At 42.9% G+C, this 27,365-nt stretch overlaps 4 protein-coding genes across 6 annotated transcripts; 2 read left to right on the top strand and 2 right to left on the bottom strand.

The window, feature by feature from the left end:
* The first annotated feature begins 4,552 nt into the window (after positions 1 to 4,552).
* On the top strand, positions 4,553 to 12,553 carry LOC105702875 (xylulose kinase). Of its 2 annotated transcripts, none has more exons than XM_012430809.2 (12): positions 4,553 to 4,951; positions 7,391 to 7,473; positions 7,563 to 7,716; positions 7,982 to 8,161; positions 8,437 to 8,538; positions 9,424 to 9,555; positions 9,950 to 10,103; positions 10,179 to 10,323; positions 10,869 to 11,158; positions 11,381 to 11,478; positions 11,553 to 11,693; positions 11,800 to 12,553. In XM_012430809.2, the coding sequence occupies exons 1-12, from the start codon at positions 4,898 to 4,900 to the stop codon at positions 11,869 to 11,871; spliced, it is 1,605 nt and encodes a 534-aa protein (XP_012286232.1). In that variant the 5' UTR covers positions 4,553 to 4,897; the 3' UTR covers positions 11,872 to 12,553. The 2 variants fall into 2 exon arrangements, with proteins under 2 accessions (XP_012286232.1, XP_012286231.1); XM_012430808.2 differs by lacking the exon at positions 4,553 to 4,951 and adding an exon at positions 5,105 to 5,345.
* Positions 12,250 to 16,510, bottom strand: LOC105702874 (splicing factor 3A subunit 1). Of its 2 annotated transcripts, XM_012430807.2 has the most exons (12): positions 16,303 to 16,510; positions 15,592 to 15,922; positions 15,368 to 15,527; positions 15,014 to 15,295; positions 14,707 to 14,817; positions 14,458 to 14,623; positions 13,585 to 14,265; positions 13,352 to 13,407; positions 13,168 to 13,275; positions 12,907 to 13,080; positions 12,572 to 12,720; positions 12,250 to 12,328 (listed from the first exon to the last, which is right to left on the bottom strand). In XM_012430807.2, exons 1-11 carry the CDS (start codon positions 16,412 to 16,414, stop codon positions 12,619 to 12,621), a joined length of 2,283 nt encoding a protein of 760 aa, XP_012286230.1. In that variant the 5' UTR covers positions 16,415 to 16,510; the 3' UTR covers positions 12,250 to 12,328; positions 12,572 to 12,618. The 2 variants fall into 2 exon arrangements, with proteins under 2 accessions (XP_012286230.1, XP_012286229.1); XM_012430806.2 differs by lacking the exon at positions 12,250 to 12,328 and having other exon boundaries at positions 12,393 to 12,720; positions 16,303 to 16,509.
* A 2,210-nt stretch (positions 16,511 to 18,720) lies between these two features.
* Positions 18,721 to 24,099, top strand: LOC105702879 (lipase maturation factor 2). The gene is made up of 10 exons (XM_012430811.2): positions 18,721 to 18,985; positions 19,153 to 19,336; positions 19,430 to 19,531; positions 19,976 to 20,169; positions 20,244 to 20,422; positions 20,499 to 20,748; positions 20,838 to 21,043; positions 21,113 to 21,362; positions 21,433 to 21,652; positions 22,449 to 24,099. The coding sequence occupies exons 1-10, from the start codon at positions 18,895 to 18,897 to the stop codon at positions 22,819 to 22,821; spliced, it is 2,049 nt and encodes a 682-aa protein (XP_012286234.1). The 5' UTR covers positions 18,721 to 18,894; the 3' UTR covers positions 22,822 to 24,099.
* Positions 24,100 to 24,199: 100 nt separating this feature from the next.
* LOC105702876 (snRNA-activating protein complex subunit 4) lies at positions 24,200 to 27,313 on the bottom strand. The gene is made up of 2 exons (XM_012430810.2): positions 27,059 to 27,313; positions 24,200 to 26,969 (listed from the first exon to the last, which is right to left on the bottom strand). Exon 2 carries the CDS (start codon positions 26,962 to 26,964, stop codon positions 24,259 to 24,261), a length of 2,706 nt encoding a protein of 901 aa, XP_012286233.1. The 5' UTR covers positions 26,965 to 26,969; positions 27,059 to 27,313; the 3' UTR covers positions 24,200 to 24,258.
* Positions 27,314 to 27,365: the final 52 nt, after the last annotated feature.

Genomic DNA, 27,365 nt, shown 5'->3' with positions numbered 1-27,365 from the left:
TTTGTCGACGATGTCACGAGCCAGTCGAAAACAACAGACGGAAGAGACCCGCCGACGCCTCTGCGTAGACGCCACGGCGCGGCTCGGCGCGGCGTCGCGCTACCGGCGGCGTCGGTGGCCCCTCGGAAATTGGCCCGCGCCCGAAGGGGGCCCACATCGCCGCCACCCTCCGCACCCTCCGCACCCCCCAGCGCCCCCAGCGGCGCCGACCGAGGACGCGGCCACGGAGTAGGGGTCGGGCTGGCCGAGTCCGGCGCGGCGCGTCTCCTTGTTTATCAAGCCAACGGGCTGCGCTTCGCTCTCCTCCTCGAGTAACAAGCATCAAAACACTTGGCGCCCCTTGCTGGAGCCTGCTGCCCGCCCGAGGGTGCACACCGACAAGGAAGCACCCCAATTGTCCGTCTCCGATCTTGTTTCTTCCGATATATACGTTGCAGAGCATCAAAATCTGGGAGACGCGTATCTCTTACATGGGCAGTTGTTCGAGTTTAAGGTGTTGCAAAAGAATCATTCTATATTAAAAAAAAAATGCTACATTATTTATCAAACTTCTCTACAAACTGGGTCCATCGTATCGTTTCAAACTTCCCACATCATTGTGGAGGAACCACGGAAGAACGTAGTGCTCATGATACGAAAAAAAAACATGTATTTTTGGCTCTGGTCTGGGATAAATGAAAATATTTTTTAAAATGAAATTTCACGCCACCACGTTCCTCCTTGGGGCCTACGCAATCACATGCCGAATTTTCAAGTGATTCGGGGCACTTAGTTGAAAAGTTTTATCAATATTTCGACTAAAAGGTACATTTTCGCTCAATACAGCCGCATGCTCGGTCAGGGTGCATCCTCCGAGAAAAGAGGAAGATTCCTTGAATGAAATAGAAAATGCAAGATCGAAACCTAATGTACAAAATGGGGTTAAAAAAGATCTCGCTTGAGTCCCGCGGGCTCGCAGTAGGGCTGAAATTTGGGATTCGGGCATTCGCCCCGATATGAAATAAATGAAAAGGGTAAAAACGAGTACGTTCGCAGTCGGTTCCAGAAACGGTGGTCCGGTAACCTCCGCGTCGTACTTTTCCCGTGGGCGTAAACATCGCCCTCTTCCCCCCGGGAAAAAAGATGAAAAATCCCTCGCGAATGGCGACTACATAAAAATCGGAAATCTCGCCAGCATCCCGTTGGATCCGTCCTCGGGGGTCCGGACGGTTTGAAAGATTTTGTTTAGATCGTGCCAAGCCGGGGCTTGCGGGGGTGCGTCGGCCACGGTGGCGCCTCGGTTCGGTAGGGCGAGGGATAAGGAGGTTGGCGAGATCGGTGCGTCGCGTCGCGTCGGCGGGACAGGGCGCCCTCCTGGTTGGCGTCCGACTAGCGGCGCCCCCTCCCGCCGCGCGCCCATTGGCCGCCGCGCCGCGCCGCTCGGCGTCGAGGCGAGCGCCGCGAGCGCGTCCTTCGCCTTCCTCGCTTTCCGCGCTTTCCACTTTCATCCGTCGAGGCGACGACGGGGCTCTGCCGACTGTCGCCACCGTCGAGGCGCCCTCCCCATCCGTTCGTTACGCTCCTCTTACGGGGCCGCGTTATCGCATTATTCGTCCCTGCCGGGGCACCGGCGCCGCCTAAGAGTCGTCACTCTGCCCAATAACCGCCAAGGATATTTACCAGGGACCGCTGGTCAGCGAAAACTTCCTATAAAAATGGGAAACAGGGCATTTTTAAATAGAACAGGCATTTTCGACTTAGGTATGAGATGCAGATTGGGAATCAAATGTCACGAAATAAATTCGACGTAAGCATGGCTTTCCTGCTGCGCTGTATATAATTAATACAACGCGCAGGGCGTGATTCTCGTTTAAAAATGTAGTTGGCTCGAAATTCTACCGAGGTTCTTGATATGTAATTGAGGCTACGCAGGAGAATAAAAGAAATTTGAACGACTTGCGATCCGAGTCACATGTACTTCTTATGTCATTGTCCTATGCATGCTAAGAATGATTCTATCAAATCCCCGGAATGTCATGATTTACAACCGAATAAATGATGATTTTTCAACATCGGACACCGTATATCTAAAAGATGAGTAATTACCTCTATAAGTTTAACAATATGAGTGATATGGAACTATTTACCATTCTCATCCGCTTACTACGTTCCTTCTACGCGATTACATTACCGCATCATTCATCCGTACCGGAATATCGGCGCCCCGGAAGTCGTCACTCTATCAACAGAAATTTTGAATGAATTTTTGTTAACCCCACAAGTTAAACAAGACAATTAGGGTTAAATCGTTTGCAGGCCAAGCTTCCGGCCAAAATAGTCTTTGTAATGTCGATCTTAACACAATACTCACCAAACACAGTTACGTAACAATAATGTAATAATAAAAGTAATTCGACATTATATGACATCAATGTATCTTTTGAGCAACTTTCGTTACATATCATGTTATTCCAGCGTTAAATAACATAGTGTGCTTTACGGGTATTTCATTACAAAGGCGTGAGTGCAACAACAGTCTTGTATTTACAAAAAGCACCACTCTAATATCTATTGCAGTGCCAAAGAAATATTTGTTTAGTAATTAAACGTAACGGGAAAGTAACCACGAACGCGATGCCTTTTATTTTATGCTGCGTGAATACATATGCAAATGTTTACGTAAGTACTTACATTGGTACATACTTACGGGAAAGGTCCCTATTGGGATGGCCTGCAATCTTCCCTACGAGTTGTAGCCAGGCCACGTTCGGAAACGTGGCGTCGCGACGCCTCGTACGTCAGGGCACCCCTGATGCTCGGTGCCCTTTCTTCTCCCGGCCCCGACTCGACGGCGTCGCATAATCGACACCAAAGCATTTCGCGTTTGCCCACACTTACGCTCCGACTTCCTAATGTCGCTCCGCCTGACTGGTCTCGCACCCTCGAAAAAACAAGTTGATGATGCATACGGAGGGAGAAATCGATCGCAACTCTTGCAAACATCGTGTAGTACGTCCAAGACTTACCCAAGAGAAGTCAGGTAGAGATCTCGACGCCTTTCAAGCTTCGATTGCTCAAAATGAACTGAGAGGGTTACATCTCAAATAGCTACGTTTAGGGCTATTCAGGAATGCATCCAGGCCAGGGAACCACTTCCTAATTCTAAGTAAGGAATTAGTGATAGATAAACGTCACGGTGTTTATTTTTCCAGACTATGATGCCAACGAGATCTATTTTCTTTTACGGAGGTTCCATCACTTGAATGTGGTTTTGGGGATAAGCGATCCCTCTTGTCGGGATATTGACAGATCGACGTTAAGAATAAAGTATTTCGTGCATTTTGCAAATTAGATATAAGTTAAGACGTCGGTAAACTCCTCTGATAAATAATTTTGATCCCCCTTGAGGGTTTCTACTGACTGCCTTGGCGGCCATTTTGAAAAGCTCCCTGGGTGAGATTTCTGGCTGCAGAGTCCCACTCGAATTTTTGTGTAATTCGTCAAACGATCTTCCTTGTCGAGATATTAACAGGTCAACGTTAAGAATAAGGCCTCGCCCACGTTTTGCAAAATAGAGTTAAGCCATCGATAAGCTCGTCCGATAAATAATTTCGAACCCCCTTGAGGATCTCTACTGGCCACCTTGGCGGCCATTTTGAAAACCTTACTGGGTGAAATTCCTGTCTGCAAAGTTTCGCTCGCGGTCTCGCGTAATCGTTTCGGCCCGATTATTCCTTCGTTTCGCTGGCGGCGGATGCCGGCCAGGCCCGGTTCTTTGACTCAGCCCGAAACCATTACCCGTCACACTCCGATTACAGGGCAACCGGCCGACGAGCCGACGAACCGACGGCCCCTTAGAGCCCCTGACACCCCCCTATTCGATGACTAACGTAACCTTAACGACCCTGCTCGCCGCGGCCCGCCATAGCCGCTGCTGCATTGCCGTATTTACTCACCCAAACTCGTAACCTTTAATCGCGAGCTCCTCCTTTTGCAATCTGCGGACCACGCAGACCCTCCAGAGGACTCGGAGTTAATTCTATACTAGTTTCGCGATGCTGCGGGCCCCTAACATGGTCAAACCTTCTTTGTTACGTTCACGGCGAAAACTCTCGCAGTCATGCGCAGTCGGTTGTTCGCAACACTTCGTACACAACAGTAGTATAAATTTAAATAAACCAAATCTTTTATTACTATTGCCATGCCCAAAACAACCAGTCCCAAGCTCGTGAAGTAACAAGTAAAAACAAGCAATAATCCGATTTTAATTAGAAAGTCCTTTAACAGGTGTTCAGCATCTGAGATGTATTGTTGATAAATTATATACAGCGTCCATTGGTAGAGCAAAGTCGGGTTATATAACCCAAGGAGACAAAGTATTTCCGATTTAGTTTAACTCCACCCGTGCCTGAGCTTCTTTCCCATTTAGGACGCCGCAAGCATTCCTCTTTTCATCCAGCTCCCACTATCCAGCCACGCAATCGCGTGTTTGCGCGTCGAGTTAGTAAGCCCGAGGAATAAGGAGAAAACAATTAAATACGATAAGATAATCCCGTTCGCTCGTCGCCTTTGAGGTCGGCCCGAACCGCGCGTGGAAGAACGTGACCGCTAGAGTCGTTCTTTCGAGTCTAGTTCCTCCGGTGGTCTCCGACGACGAACGCGCCCCGTTTCAAAGCCGTTCCGCAACGCGCCTGGCGGTACTCGCAATTAGTGCCAGCTAGTACCAGCTAGTGGCACCTAGCAGCATCTAGCAGCATCTAAGAACAGCCAGGAGAACCTAGCAGCGGCGAGTGCCGCATCGAAGTCGCCGCTCGCGAGGCGGCCCGCATGTTCCGCGTTCCGCGTTCCGGTGCTTCAGTCGAGTCGTCTCGCGTCCCGTCCGAACCTGCCGCGACCGGCAGCGCCTTGGTCGCCAAATATGGCCGCTCCTTCGGACGCGACCTACCTGGGCGTAGATCTCAGCACGCAGCAGGTAACGACCATCGACCGCGTGGTTATCTAGAGTCCGAGCGACTCGCCGCGATCGAACGTCTGGAACCTTCCAAGGAGGGTTCTAGTTCACGCCGGCTCGCCGACAGTTTGGCTCCTCGAGTGGAACGGAACGCACCGACGCAGAGTGGAACTCGGACCGCCTAACCACTTGCTGCGGCTACGTTTAGTTCCCTTCCTCGCGCCGTTCTCCAGGATGCCTCCTTCCTTCTTAGACGGTTTACCCTCGAGGACGCGTAGCGACGAGTTACGCGCCTGACGTGGGCATTAAGTCTCGGGGGGTTATGAAATCCGACGCCATACTTCCGTGTTTGCTACAGGTGCGACGCGTCGCCAGGTGCGCGGCGGCGGCGCGCCAAATTCAAACGCCTCGAGAGGTACTCGACAGGCTTACGCTGATAAAACTACATGGAAATTTACGTGCAGTTTTATACGCCTAATAAGTTTAGTTAAACATGGAAAAACGTAAAGTGGGAGAGTTACAAATTAGAAAATGTATCGATATACGTAACGTGGTATGTTTACCGTGTTAGAGAATTTTTACTTGAATTGAATGCGACGTTACGTTAGAATCTTCATTAACTTAAATTATATGCTGAATGCGATATTACAGAGGCAATGTAATTTTACTGCTATTTATTGGGCCATCTAAGTAATCAACGATTGAGTATACAAATTTGCATGGGCATTTTTATTACGCTTAAAGTAGGCGCTGCGAGTGCAAGAAGTTATCTGGTATCATAAAGCATAAAGTAAATGTATGGACCTCACCTGAAAAAATGATTAGTGTTTCTGAATTTCCATTGAACCTAGTTCAACGCGTGTTACTAAATAACTTACATCTTTTTTTCCCTTTACGCTGTATATTTTTTTTTTACTGATTTATAGAAACTGTTTATTTTTCGAGCGTTATATGGGTTAATAATGAGCTACAGGTAGTACTATCAAGAACATGGTTCGTTCACTGTTAAATAATGTTTAGTATACTGTAAAAGTGTGGACAAGACGAATAGTTATTTTTATGCATATACTACTCGAAAAAAAATCGCACAGATGGCGCCATATTCAAATAACGTAAACTTACCCTCAAGGACACTTTACGTGCAATCGCGAATTCTTCATGATTTACTGGTTCTTAGAATTCTAATTTATGGATGTTTTAAAAATTCTGCAACATTCCACGGCATATTATCGGAAATATAGATATGCGTCCAGTAATTTAGTACAGGCTTGATAAATAGTCAGGGCACCGTTACTAAAGACCATTGAGCCATCATTATTTATTTCTTCCAATTTAATTGCTATTAGGTTTCCCAGAAAATGATTGCGGTATTTGTCGTTCAAGATTTGACGCATTGTTTTCAAATAATGTCTTTATTTTATGTCCGTGCTCCATACTTTTTAAAAGTGTAGCCTTCGTTCTACATTTTGATAACAGCAATGGTTTATTAAAAATGTATTTTCGCTTTATTTCATTAGGTTAATGGCCTTAGGTCATCCAAAATATTCTTGATCTTCAGTGTTCTCATTTCTGAACTTTTAAAACCACCATTGTACCGTGAGTTCGTTATTAATTACTGGATCAAATTGTTATTGACACTGCGATTTACCGCAGTAGAAATACGTCTTATCTTGAACTGAAACAAAAAATCGGGTGAATTTGATTCATTTCCTTCTTTAATTAAATAATCTAAATAAAACAGAAATTAATATTTAAAATACAACTATCGTTATCATGCTAGTATGCGTAATTTATGCAACATACACAAGCCGGATAACAACTTAATTTGAAAACATAACGTAAGATCTTAAATAGCAAAACTCATAATTACTTTCTGGATAAGCTAATATCTATAGACTATATCCATAAACTTGTTAAAATATTGTTTTCTGTGCTAAAATTCATTTCGACTTTAGTGGGGTCAATGTGAGCAAAAAAGTAGCCGATGTTCTTTATCGAATTAAGTCGGTGATAAGGGAGATGCGACGCAACTGGGAAGCTTAACCGAGATTCTCAAAATTCAAATCACGAAGTGTTAACGTCAGACTCTCCGTGACGTATCGATCCGGGGTCATCGTTATCTTGCTTCGCGATAATGTGCATAACCGAGGGTATATGTAGCAAGACCAAAACTACAATGATTTTAAGGGCCGTCACATTAAATTTTACATAGAGATGAAACGCCGATTTAATCGCGATTCAGCTCTTTTATCAGCCTACACTAAGAAAGAGTAGTTATGAAATATACACTAATCCCTAAAGTAAATATGATATACAACTATGGATAGAAAAAGTACCTTTAAAAATTGTACTGCATGTATCATATACTTTTTAGGGACTGCCTATTTCCCATCTCGTAATGTTTAATTCTATTTTCCTTAATTTAATCTAATAATCTAAATACGGTGTATTGTGTTTCAGTTAAAGGCAGTAGTTGTCGACGACCATCTCCACGTGCTTCACGAAACCAGCGTCCAATTTGACAATGACTTACCTGAGTTTAGGTACCGAGTGATTTAATTCATTAATACATCAAACAGAGGCTGTAATTACTTTCCCAGTTAACGACGTTCATTTTCTTTTCTATCTCCAGAACGTACGGAGGAGTTGTTCAGAAGAAAGAGGAGCCTCGTGTTGTTACGGCTCCCACCCTGATGTGGGTGAAGGCATTAGACATGATTCTCGACAAGTTAAGAGTCTGCGGGGTTGACTTTAGTAAAGTCGCTGCCGTTTCTGGATGTGCCCAGGTATATACATGAAGGAACCATATAGACTCTTTGCCATTAAAATATCTGCTATCAAGAAACTCGGCAGAGTTCCGCACCAAATACGTTCGAGCAAATAGCCCTATTTACTGTATTTCTAACCGTTAAACATAAGTGGTTCAAATTGTTGGTATCTTTGTTTTCTAAACTGTATTGATCATTTTAAGACCATGAAGTTAAACCTTCCTTACGGAATTTTTCACCATCCTTTTAATTTAATCTGTTTGTCGTGTTATATCGAATCTAGCAACACGGCACCGTATACTGGGGCAAAGTCAGTCGATCGAACCTACAAGAATTGGACCCTATGAAATTTTTACACGAACAACTAGCTATGACCTTCTCCTTAAACCAATCGCCTGTGTGGATGGATTCTAGTACTACAGCTGAATGCAAGATTCTCGAAGATGCAGTCGGTGGTGCTGAGGTAAAGGTCGACACAGAAAATTAGAAATTCACGAGATTTCTTAACAAGCATTGTGCGCGGTTCAAGATAACAAGTAATGCGATAAATTATACTAATTATACTAATTATACACGGTAACGATAATTATTTCACAATATCAGAAGAAAAAAAAAAATGAAAATGAATGTACCGTGGTACAGTAGCATCCGAGCATTACATTTTCTAGAATATTTTCTATACGTTCCGTTGCATTTCTCAGAGAGGTAAAACGATGGTAATTTGTTGTTACTTTTCAGAGACTGGCTGAAATTACGGGATCTCGGGCGTACGAGAGGTTCTCGGGGGCTCAAATCGCAAAGGTAGCAGGCAAGAAACCCGAAGCCTACGGTAACACTGAGGTACACCTAGTCAAAATTGGATTCCTAGAAAAAACAGCGCCAATTAATCGAGATACTTGAGGATGTATAGGTATATCAAATAATACGTGGTAAAGTGTTCACTAAGAAACCGTGTCCATCCTCGAAACCCCGCAAAAGTTTGTAGTACAGAAACTGGTAAAACGCTTAAAAGAAGCGCGTTTTTACTTTAAGCTTGACTATGAACCTTACCATTATTGTGAATTACAATGTTACAAGGCTAAGTGTAATGACTGCAACGAACTTCATTTTTCTAATTGAGATGGAAACCGACTTCAAAAGTACTGAATTATTCAATGCATTTGTTCATCCACAAACATCGTCAAGCTTCAAAGGATGCTTTATTCCCAAAGTAGTTCTCCAGTGCTTTATGAACATCGCCTGAAGTTAATAGCATGTTCGTATGTTTAGTATAATAGAAAAATAACCCTGTGTTTACTTGTGTTCCGAATTTCTTGTGACATAATTAATTCCTTGCACGTGACAAACCCGATCTGTGTTGTTAGCAACTTCTCCCGTAAGCTTAAAAGAAATCTCTACGCTTTCGGCAGCGCAGGATCATTTTTTATATATTCAAATGAGTGTACTTAAAAAAAATGTGCCTTCCAAGTTCTTTCCATTGAAAATCCCAATACTTGTGCGAAAGAAAAAAAATTATTATTATGCTTGCGGAAAGAAAAAGGTCAACGGAGTAATTTGTTCCTATCGCCCGTTGATCCGCAGGAAAATAAAGCAGCGCAACGATATTCTCGCAACATAAATTGCATGCTCGACGAGTGTCCATTTCGCAACAATATGTGACGTACGTTAATCACTTAATGTTCGCGTAATAATCAATTTAATGGTTGTTCTTTTTTTTTTTAATAGAGAATCTCTTTAGTCAGCAGTTTTGTTGCCTCACTCTTCCTCGGGGACTTCGCACCGATTGATTTCTCCGATGGCTCGGGAATGAATCTCCTAAACATTCGCACTAAGGACTGGAGCGAAGAACTCTTAGAAGTAGGTATTCGTTGACCTTAAGGCGATATGAAACTGGCCTCTGAGAGGTCAATCGTTCGTGAAACTTTTCTCCGAACATGGAGTACTGAATCGCTGCAAACTTTACAACGTGAATATAGAGGCTATAAGGAAGGTCCTGCCACATGAAATTTCATTCTCTATAAAAAATTTTAAAATTCTTATAAACAAAGTTTTGTCAAAATTGAAATTTCGTGGGTGTCAGGACCTTCCTTACAGCCTCCACATTCACGTTGTAAAGTTTGAAACGATTCTGTGCATCTAGTTCGGAGAAAAGTTTCACGAACGGAACCTCTTCGACGTCACTTTCATATCATCTTAAAACGATACATCTAACTTGACGACGGTTTATAATTAATCGTACATTTAAACCTAGGTTTGTGCCCCAGCGCTTCGGGAGAAACTAGATAATCCCATTCCATCTCACAGCGATATCGGATCGATATCTCCTTACTTTGTGGAGAGATTTGGATTCGACGAGAAATGCAGAGTCGTCGCTTTTACGGGAGACAATCCAGGTTCCTTGGTGGGTACGTGTTCTGTCTCGTTTACTGTTACATCTACAATACGTACTTCTGTTTATTCTATATATTATTCGTATGTAGGAATGAGATTGAGAAAAGGAGATGTTGCATGCAGCCTCGGTACGAGTGACACATTATTTCTGTGGCTCGATGAACCGAAAACCGCTACGAATGGTCATGTACTCTGTAATCCGATAAGTGAGAAGGCTTACATGGCTTTGCTCTGGTAAGAAAACTAGTAATATATATTTTCTATTCATAGAATTAATATCAGTCACAAATTGGTCACCCGCGTATTAAGAAGTTCCTTCGTAAAATTCCATTTTCTAATATTTGTTGCTTCCGAGATTTCTCGAAAATATAAGCCGGGATGAAACATTACCGCACTATTTCCCCTGTAGCGACGAATATTGGTACAATATTATCAATCACTAGATAAAATTGAGGTAATATAATAGTTCGTGTCCCAGTAAACAATACATTCAATATATTAGGACAATATCGGATAAATGTCGTTAGACATGCGATATTTTGTAACGATACGTTTGCAACAATGGATACAATATTTTCTTTTGTATATTATGATGGAATATTCTATCAATAAAGTAAAATGTTTTCGTATCAATATTGAAGTAACATTCGCAATACTTAGCCGCTGTATGGACACTACAGTTTACCGATATTGTATCAATTAATATCCCTAGAAGTGAAAGAGTCAGGGCGTCTAGGGCGACTAGAAAGAAAATAGTGCAAAGTGTACGTCATTTTCAGTTTCAAAAATGGCTCGTTGACCCGAGAAAGAATCCGAGACAGTGCAGCGGCCGGTTCGTGGCAAATATTCAACGAATTGCTGGAAAGCACCCCACGAGGGAACTTCGGAAACATGGGATTATACTTCGACGCTCAGGAGATCCTACCGTCCGCGATCGGCGATCATAGATTCAATAAAGCCAATGACGAAATCAATCGTTACAGCTCGAAGGAGGTAGAAGTTAGAGCACTGATCGAAGGTCAATTTATTGCAAGGAGGTCGCATGCCGAGGACTTCGGATTCACCATTGGTAATTGGGATTGATTTTCCGTATGCTTAGCGGACCACGTGGTAATTCGTGCTACCTTTATCATCTGTATCTGCGATTTAAAGATGAACAACAGCATCGCTATCATAACTCATTTCAGCGATACTCATAATCCCATCGTACCGCGATATCATCTAATGATTCGTCAAAACCAAGTACCTTACGTACTTCATAGGTGAAAAATGTCTGTTACTAACAATGCAGGACCCGAGACTCGCATAATCGCAACTGGCGGAGCGTCTGCGAATAAAGCCATACTGCAAGTTCTCGCTGACGTTTTCAATTCTCCAGTTTACATCTCGGTACGTGCTTCGCCTGCGGTTGTAAAGTTAGGAATATGTGGAATATCTGTTATCTGCAATGTCTGTCGTTTCAGGACGTCTCCAATTCGGCGCGGATGGGCGCGGCTTATCAGGCGAAGCATGCATTAACTCGCGACAGGTGTACCTTCGCGGAAATAACGAAAGATTTGCCCGAACCGAGATTAGCGTGTCAGCCTTACGACGATGCCGAATCCGTAAGTCGATGTGACATGTCAAACGAAGTTTGCACTCTGCACGAGTCTGCGATCGTTATACAATCTGTTCTAAGTCATTGAAAGGGTATGTCTCAATTGTTTTCAGATATATAAACCTATGGTACAACGTTACAGAAGAATCGTGCACCAATTGACAAAACGTAAAATCGAAGTCTAGTCCATCGGATCGGTTGACAACGACAAGTGGTCTATTCGATTAGAAACAAGTGCCTCGAGCTTCGTTATGTAATAATTACCCGAGCTAATCAGGTTAAGGATTTGTTAAATCTTTCTCGATTTTGTTTACGTCGGGACGTGCTGCATGACACGCGTCCCAATAAAACGGAATTGACTAATGTTATGCGATATTTTTAGTCGCCGGCATTTTCTGCAATGCACTAGATCAAGTATAATTGCTTCAATTGACCCAATTGAACCGGCCATGACTCGCGAATTTCTCGTCGGCTCATTTCAGTGAATTTTCTATTCATTTCAAGTATACCGAAAGTTAAATATTTATTTAGCGGCTAATGCCAAGTGAAGTTACTGTTCCAATAGTGAAAAAACAGCAGTTTGCTCATGTCCTCTTAAAACCTCCTTCCATGGGAAATATTGCCATGGATTTTCAGTAGAAACTGAAATAAAGATTAATATATATGTTCAATTACTATGAAGGATATGTATATAATATACGGGGCGCAACTACAGGGAGAATATATTTTGTGACCTCTGTTTCTTAAGCTGACAATCAATTAAATCGGATGTATGCACGCACATATGAGTCCAAACAATTGCGCTCATTAATATTAAGATTAAATCGTTATCAATAAAATTGAAGGTTTCCTTCCTTCTCTTAAAAATGTTTGCTCGGTACCAACCCAATAATCTGCATAAATGGGCCTCAAATACCTCTCCGAATAACGCCTTACTTCTTCCTGCCTCCTCTTTCCTTCGGCAGGAGATTGATGACATTACCCGAAGTCAGATTATAATAAGCAAGTGTGTTGTTATCTTTAAAGAACATCCCCTGAAAAATACAAAAAGTATCATTTAATACCCATGAAATCCAGCTTTTAGATAAGATTAGCACAAGAAGTGACTTTATGTTGAAAAGAGCCAATAAGTCAGATTTTCTAAGCAAAACACGGCGTTTCGCGCAGCCTTAGCATTTATAACGGGCATACAATTAAATAAAGAGCTACAATGTTCTTACCTCGTACTGCAGCTTCTGCTTTCCTGGAGGCATTCCAGTTTGTTCGTGAATTCGTGCCTTCATGGTTGCCACAGTATCGCTCGGCTGTAACGTAATGTTCAACGTCTGCCCATTGAGTTTCCATTCTGCCTTTTCAGCCATCATCGGTACAGCGACGCTTAGTTGAACCGGGCCCTGGTAACATTGAAAAAAAATCAACCAATGAAACAATAAAAACCGAATTATCCATCTAATCCCCACGGAGTCTCGCAACAAACGCACCTTATTTCTGGCCAGGAACTGCTGTTCCGGTATCAGGGAGTCTTCAGTTCGCAGTTTCTTAGCCTGAGGTTCTTCTTCCATTGGCTCCGAAGGATGCTTCATACCCATCTAAGTATTAACAACATTTAGTTTACTCGATATTTAAAAACCGTAAAGAATCATAGCTAAGAAGCTTGTTACTTACTGATGTAGGCATAGGTGGTTGTGTTGGAGGTGGAGCGGGCATGAACATCGTCGGAGCTGAAACAAGGCGAGTATTAGGTAAAAAAAAATCTAAAAATAAATTGTTTTAATAATATTATAGTATATGTAATAGCTATTTCTGTTCAGCTTGGTAATAACTCCTCAGTTTGTAGATGTTATCCGATACGCCGCTGGAACAAATTCCCAGCACAAGGGAGTAAAAAAAATATTTACGCATAAGTGGAGGTGGTCTGATTTGAGGCATAGGCGGCATCATCATCATAGGAGCTGAAGGCATCATGGGCTGTGGCATTCCCATCGTGGGCATGCTCATGGTAGGCGGTGGAGGTTGAGATGGAACCGGCATGGGTTTCGGTGCTGGAGGTTTCGGTGGAGCTTTCAAGGTGGCCTGAGGTTTCGATGCAGCTGCAGCCATGTGCGACAATTCAGCGGCACGATTAGCGGGCTTCGGGCCGATCTTCTCTTTCTCTTCGTCTGGTAAGAGTCCCTTGACCTTGTGAATCTGATGAATCTGCTCTTCGAGAGTGATATTCGCGCGGGCTGCCCTCGTGGCGGCCTCCACGCTCGACGTGTGCCCATCCCAAGTGACTTTGTCGTCCTTCTTCTTGTCCTCTTCGCCGATCTTTTTACCGATTGCCGTTTCTTCGTCGCCAACGCCGAAGATGTCGGTACGTCTCTCCGCTAACTGCTTCAGGCTGGCTTCTATGGCGGTTCCAGGCGCGAATACGGTCTCCTGGGCTAACTTGTCGAGGTGTTTGTCGCGCTGTTCCACCCAGCGTGGATCCAGAAGACCGATACGCATATGTTCCTGCACTTTGCTCGCTGGAATACGCTCGCCAGTGATCGGCGAGATCAGATACTCGTCAGGAGCAGCAGGACGAACAGTTTTAGTTGCTGCAAAAGAGATTATTTAGGAATGATACCTTTAAATTTTCGCAGTACGAAATCATTGCATTAAATCCGTTACTGAATTTTTATGTAATAGTCTGAAGGAATCTTACTGTGATACACTGTGGTAAGATTTATTTGAAGTTAAGGTTGTTGAAGAATGAAGAATTGGATGAAAAGTGATCGACAAAGACTCACCATGTTGTTTTGGATCGTATCCTTTCTTGACAACGACATTTCCAGGGGTAGGTGGCAATGGTGGTGGTTGCATACTTCCATCGCGTGGTTTTGATTCCTTCTTTTGTGATTCACCCGGAGGAGATACGTCGTCTTCATCACTCGAGTCTTCCTCCATATCTTGAACCTTGCAAAAAAAATCTCGTCAACGTGATTACGTGTATGTCGGAAAGTGATAATTGTAATAATCACGTTAGGAAAGTTACATACTTGATTATTGTCTTTTGCGCGATCTTTTTCGTTGTCATTTCTAGTTTGCATGTCATCGTCTCCATCGCTCTCGATTTGCATTTCAACATCTTCTCCTTCTTCAATACGTTCCTTGAAGATGTTAAATGTAAATAAATGATGTAGTTGCTTACTAATTTATCGGGCAAAATTTAAAACCTTATACGAAAAACACTTGTGTGCATATCTGAACCATAAGCAAATAATTGGACAATAGTTTTTGACAGTAGTCATTAATTTTTTATCTGAAAGTTCATTTAGATTTAATAATATAAGACCTATAGCTTACTTGCATCAGCACACGAGCGCCTACTTCGTCTGGAGTTGTCGGTGCTGGGAAGTTACCAACTTCAAACTGCTGGTAATCCACTGTTTCAACCACAACAAAGTCATGCCAGTCGATTTGTGCATAAGCCACTCTTTCTCGTTCTAATTCTTCCTCTTCTTTCCGCCGTTGAGCCTCCTGATACTTCAACCATTCTGCGCGATATTTAACTTGCTCCAATATTTTATCCATATTACAAGACTCATCTCGTAGACGGGGGAGTAAATCTTTTGGTGGAATTAATACCTGTAATAAAGATTAATTTAGAAATTATTAACACGATCGAATAATTGTGAAACTTATAAAAAGTAAACTCACTTTAGTGTATTGTTCTAATAGCTTAGTGAAGTATTGAAATAAGGAATGTTGCGGACGCAAGAAGTCAAACTGGAAGTTTCTTTGCTCTCGATTCATGAGATTAGTAAGAAACTGTCGACCATTACGAGCCACAAACTGAGCTGTCAACTTGACAATATCCCTGCAAATAATGTTTGAGTTAATAACAATGAATTTTCTATTTTTCTTATATCATTTATATATACAAATCTAGTGCAGAAATCGATGGAGGATCAGCAATGAATTCAAATTCTGTAGGTGGGTCTTTGGGAACAAATGGCTGTTCCACTTGTTTCAAGATTTCCTGTTGCTTTTGCTGAGCAGCAAGCGTAACTCCTTTTCCCAGACCAGCACCCAGTGTCGGCTCCTGGCCTTTGCCCTCCTTAAATTCCTTGACCTTGTGCTGATAGTATGCATGGTATGGATCTCCGAAGTTCAAAAAATTAAATTTTGGATTCCCTAATTCATTCTGTCTAATTCTTGATTCAAATTCTGGCCCATTCCTGGCGACGAAACTAGCAGTCTTATCGACGATATCTACAGCACGTTATAAGGAAACGTACAAGGTTATATTATAATTATAAACACATCGCTTGTTCTTATTTTATAATGTAACTTATAACTGCAACGATCAAGTCTGCAAGAATGTACGGCATATAAAGGATGATACAGATTCTAAATATTTTGCTTGTTATATAGATATTATAGTAGCAAATGCAAATAGTTATTATGTACGATTACGAAGCACTAACTTTGAGAATACTATACCAGCGTACGTAATACAGTATAGGTAACCAATGTAGAAAGTACAAAATGCGTTAGTAATTTACTTTTGATATCTCAAATCCTAATTAAGTACGTATACCTGGTTGTAAATACAATTGTACATACAAATTGTTTGAGAATTAAAAGGATACTTCTAACCTCTGGCGGAGGATAGATGATGCCGACGATTGGTTGCGACGAAGGAGCAACCTCCTCGTTTTCGGTTGCCGGCGGTTGCGGAATCGCAACTTCTTGGCTCGGCATTTTTCGTCCTCAAGATATTCTTTACTCTCGTTGTAAATCTCAAACCAGAGATGAGTTGGGAGATTGATCACGCGCAAGATCATGCGATCGCATCCTGTGCTGCCCTCTGGTTTCGTAGGTTAGCTTTCACCGTTTTTTGCCCCCAAGGGCGGCGCAACGAATTTCTGATAGGAGCTCGCGCACTCGCGATGGCGGTAACATCTACCAGTCGCCATTGGCGGCTCACGTACTCGTGATGGTAATACCATGCGGCAGTTGACGGTGGTGGCTTACCTACGCTTACCGACACTGCTCGCTTTTGATGGTTAGGGAAGAACACTCTTGACGCTCCATTTGACTTTATCTACTTATCCACTACTATTAAGTACATTGTTGCCTCGAAGTCGACGTGATGCGGAGCATTGGGGCACGCGTCGGTGTCACGTACGGAACTCACATGCAGCGAATCTGTGTGAGTACGATCGCTCCTAGAAATCTTCACGCGTCCCAACCAGTCAAGCGTCAAGACTGGTCGAGACGTTGAGTATGTGTGCGTTCGGCGCTACCCTCGACGAGCATGCGTGAGAGTCGAATGCTGCGAAAATTCCTCCCGAGGCTTACTTAACTGCGGATATATGCCGAGTCATTTCGCGTATGATTTTTACATTTCCCTACTAGCGTTATCGAGCGTTTTCAAGCGTTTCTAGAGCGTTTTTGAACATTCTCGAACGTTTTCGAGCGTTACATAGCGTTATCGAGCATTTTTCGACAGTTTTCGAACGATTTCGAGCGTTTCTTGATCATTTTCAGAGCATTTTCGAGCGTTTTCACGCATTTTCGGAGCGTTTTCGAGTGTTATTGAGTGATATTCTAGTGATTTCGATCGTTATCGTGCGTTTTTCGAGCGTTTTCACGCGCTTTACGAGCGTTTTCGAGTGTTTTCGAACCTAATCGAAGGCTGTCCAGTGCCGTTGAGTGTTGTTAAGTGCAGTACAGTGTCGGAGAGTTGCCGAAGAGTACCGGAGAGTGCCGGAGAGTTGCCGGAGAGATGCCGCAGAGTGCCGCAGAGTGCCGCAGAGTGCCGCAGAGTGCCGCAGAGTGCCGGAGAGTGCCGGAGAGTGACGGAGAGTTGCCGCAGAGAGCCGCAGAGTGCCGGAGAGTTCCGGAGAGTGAGGGAGAGGTGCCGCAGTGTTCCGGAGAGTGCCGCAGAGTGCCGCAGGGTACCTGAGAGTGCCGGAGAGGGCCGCAGAGAACCGGAGAGTTGCCGCAGAGTGCCGGAGAGTGCCACAGAGTGCCGGAGAGTGCCGGAGAGTTGCTGCAGAGTGCCGGAGAGTGCCGGAGAGCGCCGGAGAGTTGCCGGAGAATGCCGGAGAGTGTCAAAGGGTCGCCGCAGAGTGCCGGAGTGTGTCAGAGAGTCGCCGGAGAGTGCCGGAGAGTGCCGGAGAGTTGCCGCAGAGTGCTGGAGAGTGCCGGAGGGTTGCCGGGGAGTGACGGAGAGTGACGGAGAGATGCCGCAGAGTGCCGGAGAGTTGCCGGAGAGTGCCGGAGAGTTGCCGGAGAGTTGCCACAGAGTGCCGGAGAGTGCCGGAGAGTGCCGCAGAGTGCCGGAGAGATGCTGCAGAGTGACGGAGAGTGCCGGAGAGTGCCGGAAAGCGCCGGAGAGCGCCGGAGAGTTGCCGGAGAGGGCCAGAGAGTGTCAGAGAGTCGCCGCAGAGTGCCGCAGAGTGCCGGAGAGTGACGGAGAGTTGCCCCAGAGTGCTGTAGAGTGCCGGAGAGTGAAGGAGAGTGAAGGAGAGTTGCCGCAGAGTGCCGGAGAGTTGCCGGAGAGTGCCGCAGAGTGCCGCAGGGTACCTGAGAGTGCCGGAGAGGGCCGCAGAGAACCGGAGAGTTGCCGCAGAGTGGCGCTTGGCTGGTTGGGACGCGCGAAGATTTCTAGGACCGATCGCACTCACACAGATTCGCTGCATGAGAGTCCGTACGCGACACACCGACGCGTGCCCCAAAGCTCCGCCTCACGTCGACTTCGAGGCAACAATGTACTTAATAGTAGTAGTTAAGTAGATAAAGTCAAACGGAGCATCATGAGTGTTCTTCCCTTATCATCAACAGCGAGCAGTTCGGTAAGCGTAGGTAAGCCACCACTGTCAACCGCCGCATGGTGTTACCATCACGAGTACGTGAGCCGCCAACGGCGACTGGTAGATGGTACCGCCATCGCGAGTGCGCGAGCTCCTATCAGAAATTCATTGCGCCGCCCTTGGGGGCAAAAAACGGTGAAAGTTCACGTACGAAACCAGAGGGCAGCACAAGATGTGATCGCACCATCCTGCCCGTAAGCAATCTCCCAACTCATCTCTGCTCTCATCTTCTCTGTGGTCATAGTTAACATCGGCTAATCCTCCGGTAGAGTTAGGTGGTACCGGAGCCTGCGTTCCCCGTTTTTAGGTAAATGTGCATTTTCTGACACAAGCCGGCGTCTTAGGACTACAACGGACACGAGGATGGTCGTTAGGTACACGCGGAACCTCATCCTTCGTGGAGTTTGTACCATTTATCTCTTTGCGTTCCTAAGCTTGTACACCCAAATTCCAGGTGAGAAAGTATACGAGCGTCCGCAAGATCAAAAGCAATAATTGTATGAAAACTCGGCCGCACTTTTAACGTTCGATAAGAAGAATTTATCGAGATCGGTTCTTGTTTGACTGAATTTTACCACAACTCATTCATGAACGATGGTTTATATTTTTTATTCATTGTAGGACTGTTCGGTGAAAATGGAGTTTTACCAGCTAGAACGCAATTGGACCTTACTTTACAAGCAGACTTAATACAGAAAATTAAACAAAAGCCTACCTTACTATGGATCGCACCTTACATCGGCCTCAATGTAGAGTACATGATGGATATATTATGTTTAACAGGAATCTGTTTATCTTTCATGGGGTAATTAATTTCTTCAGTTACATTTTTTAATTCTGATATCTGACTTTTTTTTTTCTATCATCTACTGATGCTAATTTTTTTTATTATTTACAGTTTCGTGTCTCAAACCTTTTGTACAGCACCAATATTTATGATAATTTGGGAATGCTATTTTTCTCTGTGCCAAATAGGACCGACGTTCATGTGGAATTTATGGTAAGAGTTCCTGCTATTAATGTTTGTAATTATTAAATTTTAGAAACAGGAGATATTTAAAATTGCAATGCTACAGTTCATATTACATTATTTAGTCAGCGTCTAGCTACAGATTATAAAACGTATCTTTGTTACATAAGTTGACTATAGAAATACAATGTGGTTGGCTGCGTAATGCACAGGATAGAATATCAGATGTTGTTATCAAGGATATGTTTCATGTTTTTCAGTTCTTAAAATCTACATTATTATCTATGCTTTTAATATTCACGGCACAAGTGATTTTAAACGAATGATCTACACGATTGAAAATTCACAGCAGGTTGAAATGTGATGCTTGACATCCATTGTTTCCCACAATCGCAATTTACAATTAATGTGCTCATTAAATAATTGCCCTTGAAGCAAATTAAAGTGCGTACATAACTTAATTTTCACTAATAGGGACCAACTGCTATCAGAGATTGGATTTTTATGTGGCATAATGGCACCAGTTTTCTCAGCGGAACAAGCAAAAGTGCCAACACCCACAGATGCTCTATCTTTATGGCCAGTTCGCTGGCTGCTCTTCCGATTAATCTTTTCATCAGGTGTATCGAAGCTTGTAACTGGCTGCCCACAGTGGTGGAGTCTCAATGGTAAATTGTCATGAATCTTCAAGATTTATCAGCTTGATCTTCTTAAACTAATTCTTGTCTTATTTATCCCTCAGCTTTGACCAGTTATTTTGAATTGCAATACATCCCTGCACCCATGGCATGGTATGCCCATCACTTGCCGACATGGATCCTGCGAATGAATGCCGTAGTGTTGAATGTTCTCGAGCTTGCTGTACCTTTCTTGTTTTTCTTTCCCAATAGGAAAGTCAGAATTACGGCGTTTTACCTGCAGGTACAGATTTAGTGAGCACTAGAGCGGTGCACCTCATAGATACAAGACAATTTTTAATCATAAAGAGTATTTTCAGGTTCTTCTCCTGTTGTACACCATCGCCACAGGCAACTACGGTTTCTTTAACCTCTTGACGATCTGTCTGTGCGTCTCCTTACTGGATGACCAATTTTTTCACAAGAAAACATCTAAAGCGGCGAATCCTGCTCTCGTGGACTTTGTCTCCACGGCGACGTGTATCTTGGTGTATGGTGGAATTATGTACGGAACTTGGGTGTGGTATAAATTACGAGTTTCAGATAACCGGACGATACAGGCTGATATCGGTAAATAATCCTACATTTTCTCAGGGCTATACTTACGACCACTTTGCCCGATCCTCCGTTAACTTGCGTAATTCTTGTTTTCCCTCTAGGATTTAATCAAGGCCAGTTCAACTATGCTTTATATCACGTGATCTTCATCGCTTTATACAACGAAGCATGGTCTTTCTGCTCCACTGCAACCATCGCGGTAATCAATTCTTATGCGAACTCCAAAGGGCTCAAAAAAAAAATCATGAACACCTTGACGTCGATTTTCTACAGCGTCGTCGTGTGCATCGCTTTTGCGATTAGCGTTGTAAGTGAAGCACCAAACGGAGGTTGCGTGCATAGAACATGATTCAAAGGCATTAACCATCATTTTTAGGTATCTCTTATCAATCTGCACCCTTCACACAATACAACGTCGGAATTTCCACTTGTACAGCTAAAGCAAATGTACACCAATATCGAACGTATCCACATATTTAATAACTATGGCTCTTCTTATTGCCCTTCGAGAGGCAACGAAAGGCCAGAGGTGATTATCGAAGGCAGTAATAACATCGGAGGACCTTGGTACGAATACCACTTCCTGTACAAGCCGGGGAATGTTAACAACTCCTTAACTTTTGTTGGTAAGTATATTAGTAGATCGATTCGAAGCGTGAATTATACTTTTAACGGAACGTTACATTCTGGGTGCAGCACCTCATCATCCTCGCTTGGACTGGCAGATGGGATCTGCCGCACAGGGAACTTATCACCAGAACCCATGGTTAATGTCTTTGGCTTATCGGCTACTAACTGGACAGCCAGAAGTCTTGGCATTAATCGACCAAGCACACAATCCATTTAGTAAGGAACCACCTAAGTACGTCAGAGCAAACCGTTACCACTATCGCTTCTCATCGTGGAGCAGCGGCTCGTAAGTATCCTTACGATGCTTTAGCACCTGCAAAGTTATTTTATGCGAACTAAACGGCTTTCCCTGCGATTAAATAAAATTCATCTTTACCCTTTTTGGCGGTAACGCTATTTTGGATACTCAAGTGGTAACATAAGCTGGAACGTTACGTTACTGACATTTATATTTATGTTGAAGTCTTTTACAGTCTATATTGAGAATTATATGAAATGAGACGTTCCATATGTCATTTTGGTAAAGTAATGATTAGAAGATCGATGTAAAACTCGAAATCCCGTGAATTCATGACTTTTTATACTCTAAAGGACTAACCAGCGCCATTTGTGACGTTTCGCTGTAACTTAAGTCTTACTTTAAAAACATGTTTTACCCACGGGAGAAGCCAGCATTCTCTTGCAATCGTTGGTGAAACTATGTTCCATATTTTCCCATCTGACTCTGTAATATTCCTTTTTTACGGTATTCTAAATTGTTCGACCTAGGTCCTGAAACGCTTAATTTTCAATTCTAAGCCTCCAAGAAGCGTAAAACATCGAAAACGTGCACGGACCACGCCATGTTGGTTCTAGTCCATGATAAGTCAATAAATTTTTAATGAAAAATGAAATTTCATGAGTTTCAGGACCTACTTTAGGGCCTCCATATTCACGTGGTAAAATTTGAAACGGATCGGTACACCCAATTTGAAGAACACCAACGATTTGACCTCAGATATATATATAGGCTGACTCTTTCATATCATCTTAAGGTACCTTTTCTCAACTGATAGTGTTTATTACATTCTTTTCTTCTGCAGGGACCGAGCTTGGTGGACTAGGGAAAAAGTCGGCGAGTACTTCCCCATCTTCAGCCGCGATCATACTCCGTTGTTGGAGTACTTAACTAAGATGAAGATCCTGACCGACAAGCCCGTGCCGGAGGTGAACGAATCGTTTAAGTTTATCCTGGATAGTCTCAGGGCTGTGACGGCGAGATTCGAAGTCAACCTGCTCCTGTGGGGCGTCATCACTGCGGGCTGCGCGATTATTATCACCGTCCACGATGGAGTGGAAACCAGCAGATTCGAATCTGGGCTGCTTCGGTGGGTGATCCTTGTGGCCGGATGCGCGATCGTAGTTACTGCCTTTAGGGGTGCTAACTTCGGCACTATTTTTAACGGGATAAAGTAATTCAAAGGAAATCCGGGAGAGGTAGAGAGAAGTCTTATAGAGAATTGATCTAAAGGACACGTGGCCCCGAGGATGTCTCGCTCGTTTATAGGGGCCGGTGCCTTTTTCAAGATGGTCGAGGAGCGGTTTCGGCCTTTATTCTTCAAGGATACTTTTTCCCTGACGACTGAGATGAACGGTCATCTTGGGAACTTAATTCCGAAAAGGGAAATCGGCCCATTGGGCTTTTCTGATTAGTCCAGTGCACCGGAGATTTCGCATTTTCGAAACTTTCTTGACATTTCCTTTTTTATAACCATTTTTTGTTTGTTTAAAGAACTTTGTGATTTCTCGTAATGAAAATGTTACCATGGAAACTAAGACGACTGTGTGTACAGGAGACACGCGTTTTTTAGGCGGTCTCCGCGTTACTATTTCGTACTCATTTTTCTAATAATCACCTAATTTCTTCTAAACGAGGAACTATTTAAGTTCATATGTAAATCATAATTGTTTGTATAATTCATGTTTTTTTTAGTTCTTTTGTCGTTTGGATTTAACAATGTAATATATTTTTAGCGATTTTCTACTCTCTTTTCTGCCGGCACAAGTGTATCATTTCTCTCGTTTCAAGGCACAACTGTTTTCTCTGGCAATTCAAGGAACTTTTTTCTATTTCTCTCTCCTTTTTCTTTTTATATTTATGCAACAATGGCATTCACGCAATTGTTCGTGGAAGGACTACTCAATCATGCAATCAATTCTAAGGGGAAATAATCAAGTTGTAAATCAGTTTATAGGAATTATATTTATGATCAACATTTACTTAAGTCTGTGTGAGTTTCTGAGTAATGAGAATGTAGAGTCAAACGTCAGCGAAGTACAAATGCATTTCTGAAAATGTTGACTGGATAAAACGAGTGTAACTCTACTTCGCAGGAAGAGGGTAACGATGAGGTCTTTGGATGAAATAACATTTTAAATATCTTGCCAGCTTTATTTTTTATTTTCTTTTAGGCGTGTATTAAAACAATTTAAATTACGTTTCATTATACGCGTTCCTGGATTACTATCTTTGAACTGCGAACGCAATAATAAAATTGTTAAACGTATTTGTACTTGGACAACGCACCATTTTTAGGTAAGATGATTTTTAAAAATTGTCACAAATCATGAACAACTGTAATTGGTTATTTTTAAACCGAGAAAAACAGTGAAATATCTATTTCATATAAATATGTTATTGTTTCTGGAAGAATTGTTTTAAAACGCAATAAAATCTTAAAGTAACTTTTGGGACAGAGTCTTAGTAATTCTCACCTAATGTGGATATTTAAATTACTGTGTCAAACAATATTACCTATAATAATAATACCTTGACATCAAGTAAAAATAGCTTGTAGTATTTAACAGCTCATATTGTACTTAACAGCTTATGTCATACTTAACGACATGCTGTCAGTCCCCCAATATGATCTCACTGTCATGGTCTACCTTAATTCTTTTACTAAAACCTGGCGTAGCCTGTTGTTTTCTCTTATCGCCCTGAATTTGAGTATTTTCTCCATGGTGTAGGAAGATGCAGTCATTTTCATGTACTATCGGAGGAAAGGTATGAGCCATGCCAATTGGATACATGAAAAGTTTGAGAAGGCGATCTCTTAAAAGCAAGAGAGCTCGATGTCCATTTCTACTCATTTTCCTTTGACCTTGATATGTACTTCCCTCCTTCTCTTGCAGATCAAATAATAGTTTTGAGGTACACATGTTCCGGAAACCAAGTAAAGTACTGTAGCAAGGTTCTATCACATTCCAGAAGTCCCCCCTCGTAGAGTCATTAGTTTTGTTACCATCCACTGAACAAATAGTCTTTAGTTTAACTTTACTAATTATTTTATTTAAATTCGCAGATGAGCCAGACTGATTTCTTGCACTTGCAGTTGACCAAGCTGCAAATTTTTCCATGTTAATCATCGATCTAGGATGCGCACTTTGAGTCCACTCGTCCTGAATCGTTACACCCTTCAAAGTCACCAACATTCGACTGATACTTTCAAACTGATTTTGCACAATGTCACCACCAATTAAGGAGATGATTACTCTAGGAGTGTCAAAGATTAAGTCAGGCTCACTGCAATAATTATCCCCCGTGCTTGGACAATCTATTGACATACAGGTGACAGTTGTCTTCTCCGCCTTGCTACTGGAAGGCACAGAAGGCACAAAAACACTCCCTGGTGATGAGTCATTACCGAACATTCGCTGCCTAAGTTTCTCAATATTCGCAGCTCGGTACTCCTCTTCCAAGGCTTGCTTCTTCTCATACTCCCTGAATGAAGCTAGCAGTTGTTTATCCTTTTCGGTCATGTCCTCAACATCCAGTTGCTCCGGCATTTTCAAATTTGCATTCAATTTTTTTAGAATTTTGTGCAACGCCTTTGTATTCTCTTGCAATTCCTCTGGAGTATAGTACTTTTTTCTTCGACCAGGTCGAGCCGGCTGATAGAAGCTTTTAAAGTACTCCATAAGTTGTTGGTCCACGGATTCCATCTTCCTGTCAGTGCCTTTTATATCTTCATTTTCTGAGTTCATTTTATATTGCTCTTCCAGGTAAGAGTCATTCTTCCTTGACGTAAGAGTCCTCGAGGGCGCAGTCAAACCTAACGTCTCACTAGTGCTACAGATCCTTGGAATCTGTGCCCAGGTTATTCCCTTTTTCTGATATCGTTCCAGAGCAGAGTACCGATGTCGAAGTTGTACCCGAGTCTTATGGGTAAAGTGCTGGGCAATTGCGGACCAGTCGGCTCTGAATTGACCATGTAATTCTATGAGCTTTTCGTCATCTTCCAGAGTCCAGCCAGTTACGCACACTTTCCTCGTAAGCAAGGTGTGATAATGATCGCTGAGCTGGATCGTACTCCTATGTGGCATCACGAATGCGGAGATTCTCTTGAAGTTATCACCGAACTTTTTTACCGCATCCAGAAGAATCTGATCCTCTTCTTTGGTGAACCTACCTTTCTTGAGATGCGGAGCTAGGCTGTACATCCATCGAAAGTACACTTGCTGTTTGGTTCGATTGGGCATGTAGGATGCGACTTCGCCCCAAGGTACAAAATCACCAAATTTTACTTTTTCCACTATCTCACTAAGTTTCTGGTCTTCCGCCTTTGACCAAGATCTCATGGTGTTCACTTTGGATCGTATACTCACATTGTGTCGGATAAAGCATTGATAACCAGTCCGATGAGTCTTGAGCTCCCTTGCTATTCCATCCCAATTTTGAAAGTTATACTTTTTGGCTAGTCTCAACATTTTACTGTCCTCCTCTTTGGTCCATGAGATTTTGTTGATATCCGGGTGTAAAAAGACGTTCCACATAACTTGACATTCATCGCCAGAGTGTTTGTTGTTAAAATCTGTTGCAGCTATTTTTAACCAATCAAATTCTCTTGTTCCCAATGGACCTATCAAGTCCCTGTAGTTCTTTGGTAGGAATTTGTCATCTGTAGAAGTTGACTCATACTTTGTAGACTTATCCTTTGACGTACTCGATTCGGTACCATGCAAGGGATCCACTATTTCCGCAGCAGCCTCTGCATTAATAGCTTTACACAGTATCATTCTATCTTTCCTCGTCCACCGACAAATATTTCTGATATTGATAATTTGTAATTCTCCTCGAGCTGCTTTGAATCTGGCATCCTCATTTTTTGGGGCTGGAAACTGTTGTTTATCTTTGAAATATGGCATGCCCGCAGTGGTATTTATTACTTTCACATTAGAACTCATTGTTGTTTCGAGCTTCTCCTCCACATATTTTTTTTTCGCCCTACATTCCTGGAGAACCGACTCGAGCTCCGCTTTGGTGGTCTCCAAGATTTCTATGAGTTTCTGGTTCAACTTAAAGGCTGCCTGTAGATTATCTTCCTCTGAAACAATTTCAAGGTCCTCCGTCTCAGAGGAAGAGGAATCTTCCAACGATAAAGAGGACTCATAGTCAAATCCTTCGTCGAATGTTTCAGTTTTATAAAAACGTTTCTGTTTCTTTGAATCTGCAGGAGAATCAACCGGTCTGGATGAAGGTAAATTCTTCTGGGATAAGGCATCTTCTAATGCCTTTATATCGTCAAGAATCACGAACTCTTCCTCGATGTCACTCATCTTTGCTGGTATTTTGGAATAATATTTCTAGGCATTAGAACATCGAGGCAAAACCTAAATCAAGCTCGGAACCTTAATCGTACTTTAACCTCACCTCTGGTCAGCTTATTACCCACGACATTCAATGCCCCCGAGTTTTTAATTTCCTGTCATTCCACGTCCTGTAAACAACCAATCTCCTGAGTTCTTCAAGAATAATTCCTTCCTATCTCCTCTCGAACAAAGTTCTTCATTAACTCGAAATCATTAATAAATTTTCATCCGTATCCTAGTTGGCGGGGCGAAACAGTTTGCAGGATCCTCGTAACAGCATCCTTATTCGTTCCTCTTTCAGTAGCACATGGAGAATACCCAAGTTACCTCCGTGCTTTTCCACATAAGTCTATCCTTCTCGCACTCGC

The sequence above is a fragment of the Orussus abietinus genome, unplaced genomic scaffold (genome assembly GCF_000612105.2).
Source record: "Orussus abietinus isolate OABI.00-Male unplaced genomic scaffold, Oabi_2.0 scaffold160, whole genome shotgun sequence".
In the NCBI taxonomy this organism is placed as follows: Eukaryota; Metazoa; Arthropoda; class Insecta; order Hymenoptera; family Orussidae; genus Orussus; species Orussus abietinus.
The sequence above is the reverse complement of the archived record's forward strand: the minus strand, read 5'-3'. Positions and strand labels throughout refer to the sequence as shown.

Coding starts and splice junctions, on each gene's coding strand:
- LOC105702875 (XM_012430808.2), top strand. CDS start 5,253: ATGAAATCCGACGCCATACTTCCGTGTTTGCTACAGGTGCGACGCGTC. Junction 8,162..8,436: donor ATGCAGTCGGTGGTGCTGAG/GTAAAGGTCGAC, acceptor GTTACTTTTCAG/AGACTGGCTGAAATTACGGG. Junction 8,539..9,423: donor AAGCCTACGGTAACACTGAG/GTACACCTAGTC, acceptor TTTTTTTAATAG/AGAATCTCTTTAGTCAGCAG.
- LOC105702879 (XM_012430811.2), top strand. CDS start 18,895: ATGGTCGTTAGGTACACGCGGAACCTCATCCTTCGTGGAGTTTGTACC. Junction 20,170..20,243: donor ACAGTGGTGGAGTCTCAATG/GTAAATTGTCAT, acceptor TTTATCCCTCAG/CTTTGACCAGTTATTTTGAA. Junction 20,423..20,498: donor TTACGGCGTTTTACCTGCAG/GTACAGATTTAG, acceptor GAGTATTTTCAG/GTTCTTCTCCTGTTGTACAC.
- LOC105702874 (XM_012430807.2), bottom strand. CDS start 16,414: ATGCCGAGCCAAGAAGTTGCGATTCCGCAACCGCCGGCAACCGAAAAC. Junction 15,296..15,367: donor TATTAGAACAATACACTAAA/GTGAGTTTACTT, acceptor TCTTTATTACAG/GTATTAATTCCACCAAAAGA. Junction 14,266..14,457: donor ATACGATCCAAAACAACATG/GTGAGTCTTTGT, acceptor TCTCTTTTGCAG/CAACTAAAACTGTTCGTCCT.
- LOC105702876 (XM_012430810.2), bottom strand. CDS start 26,964: ATGAGTGACATCGAGGAAGAGTTCGTGATTCTTGACGATATAAAGGCA.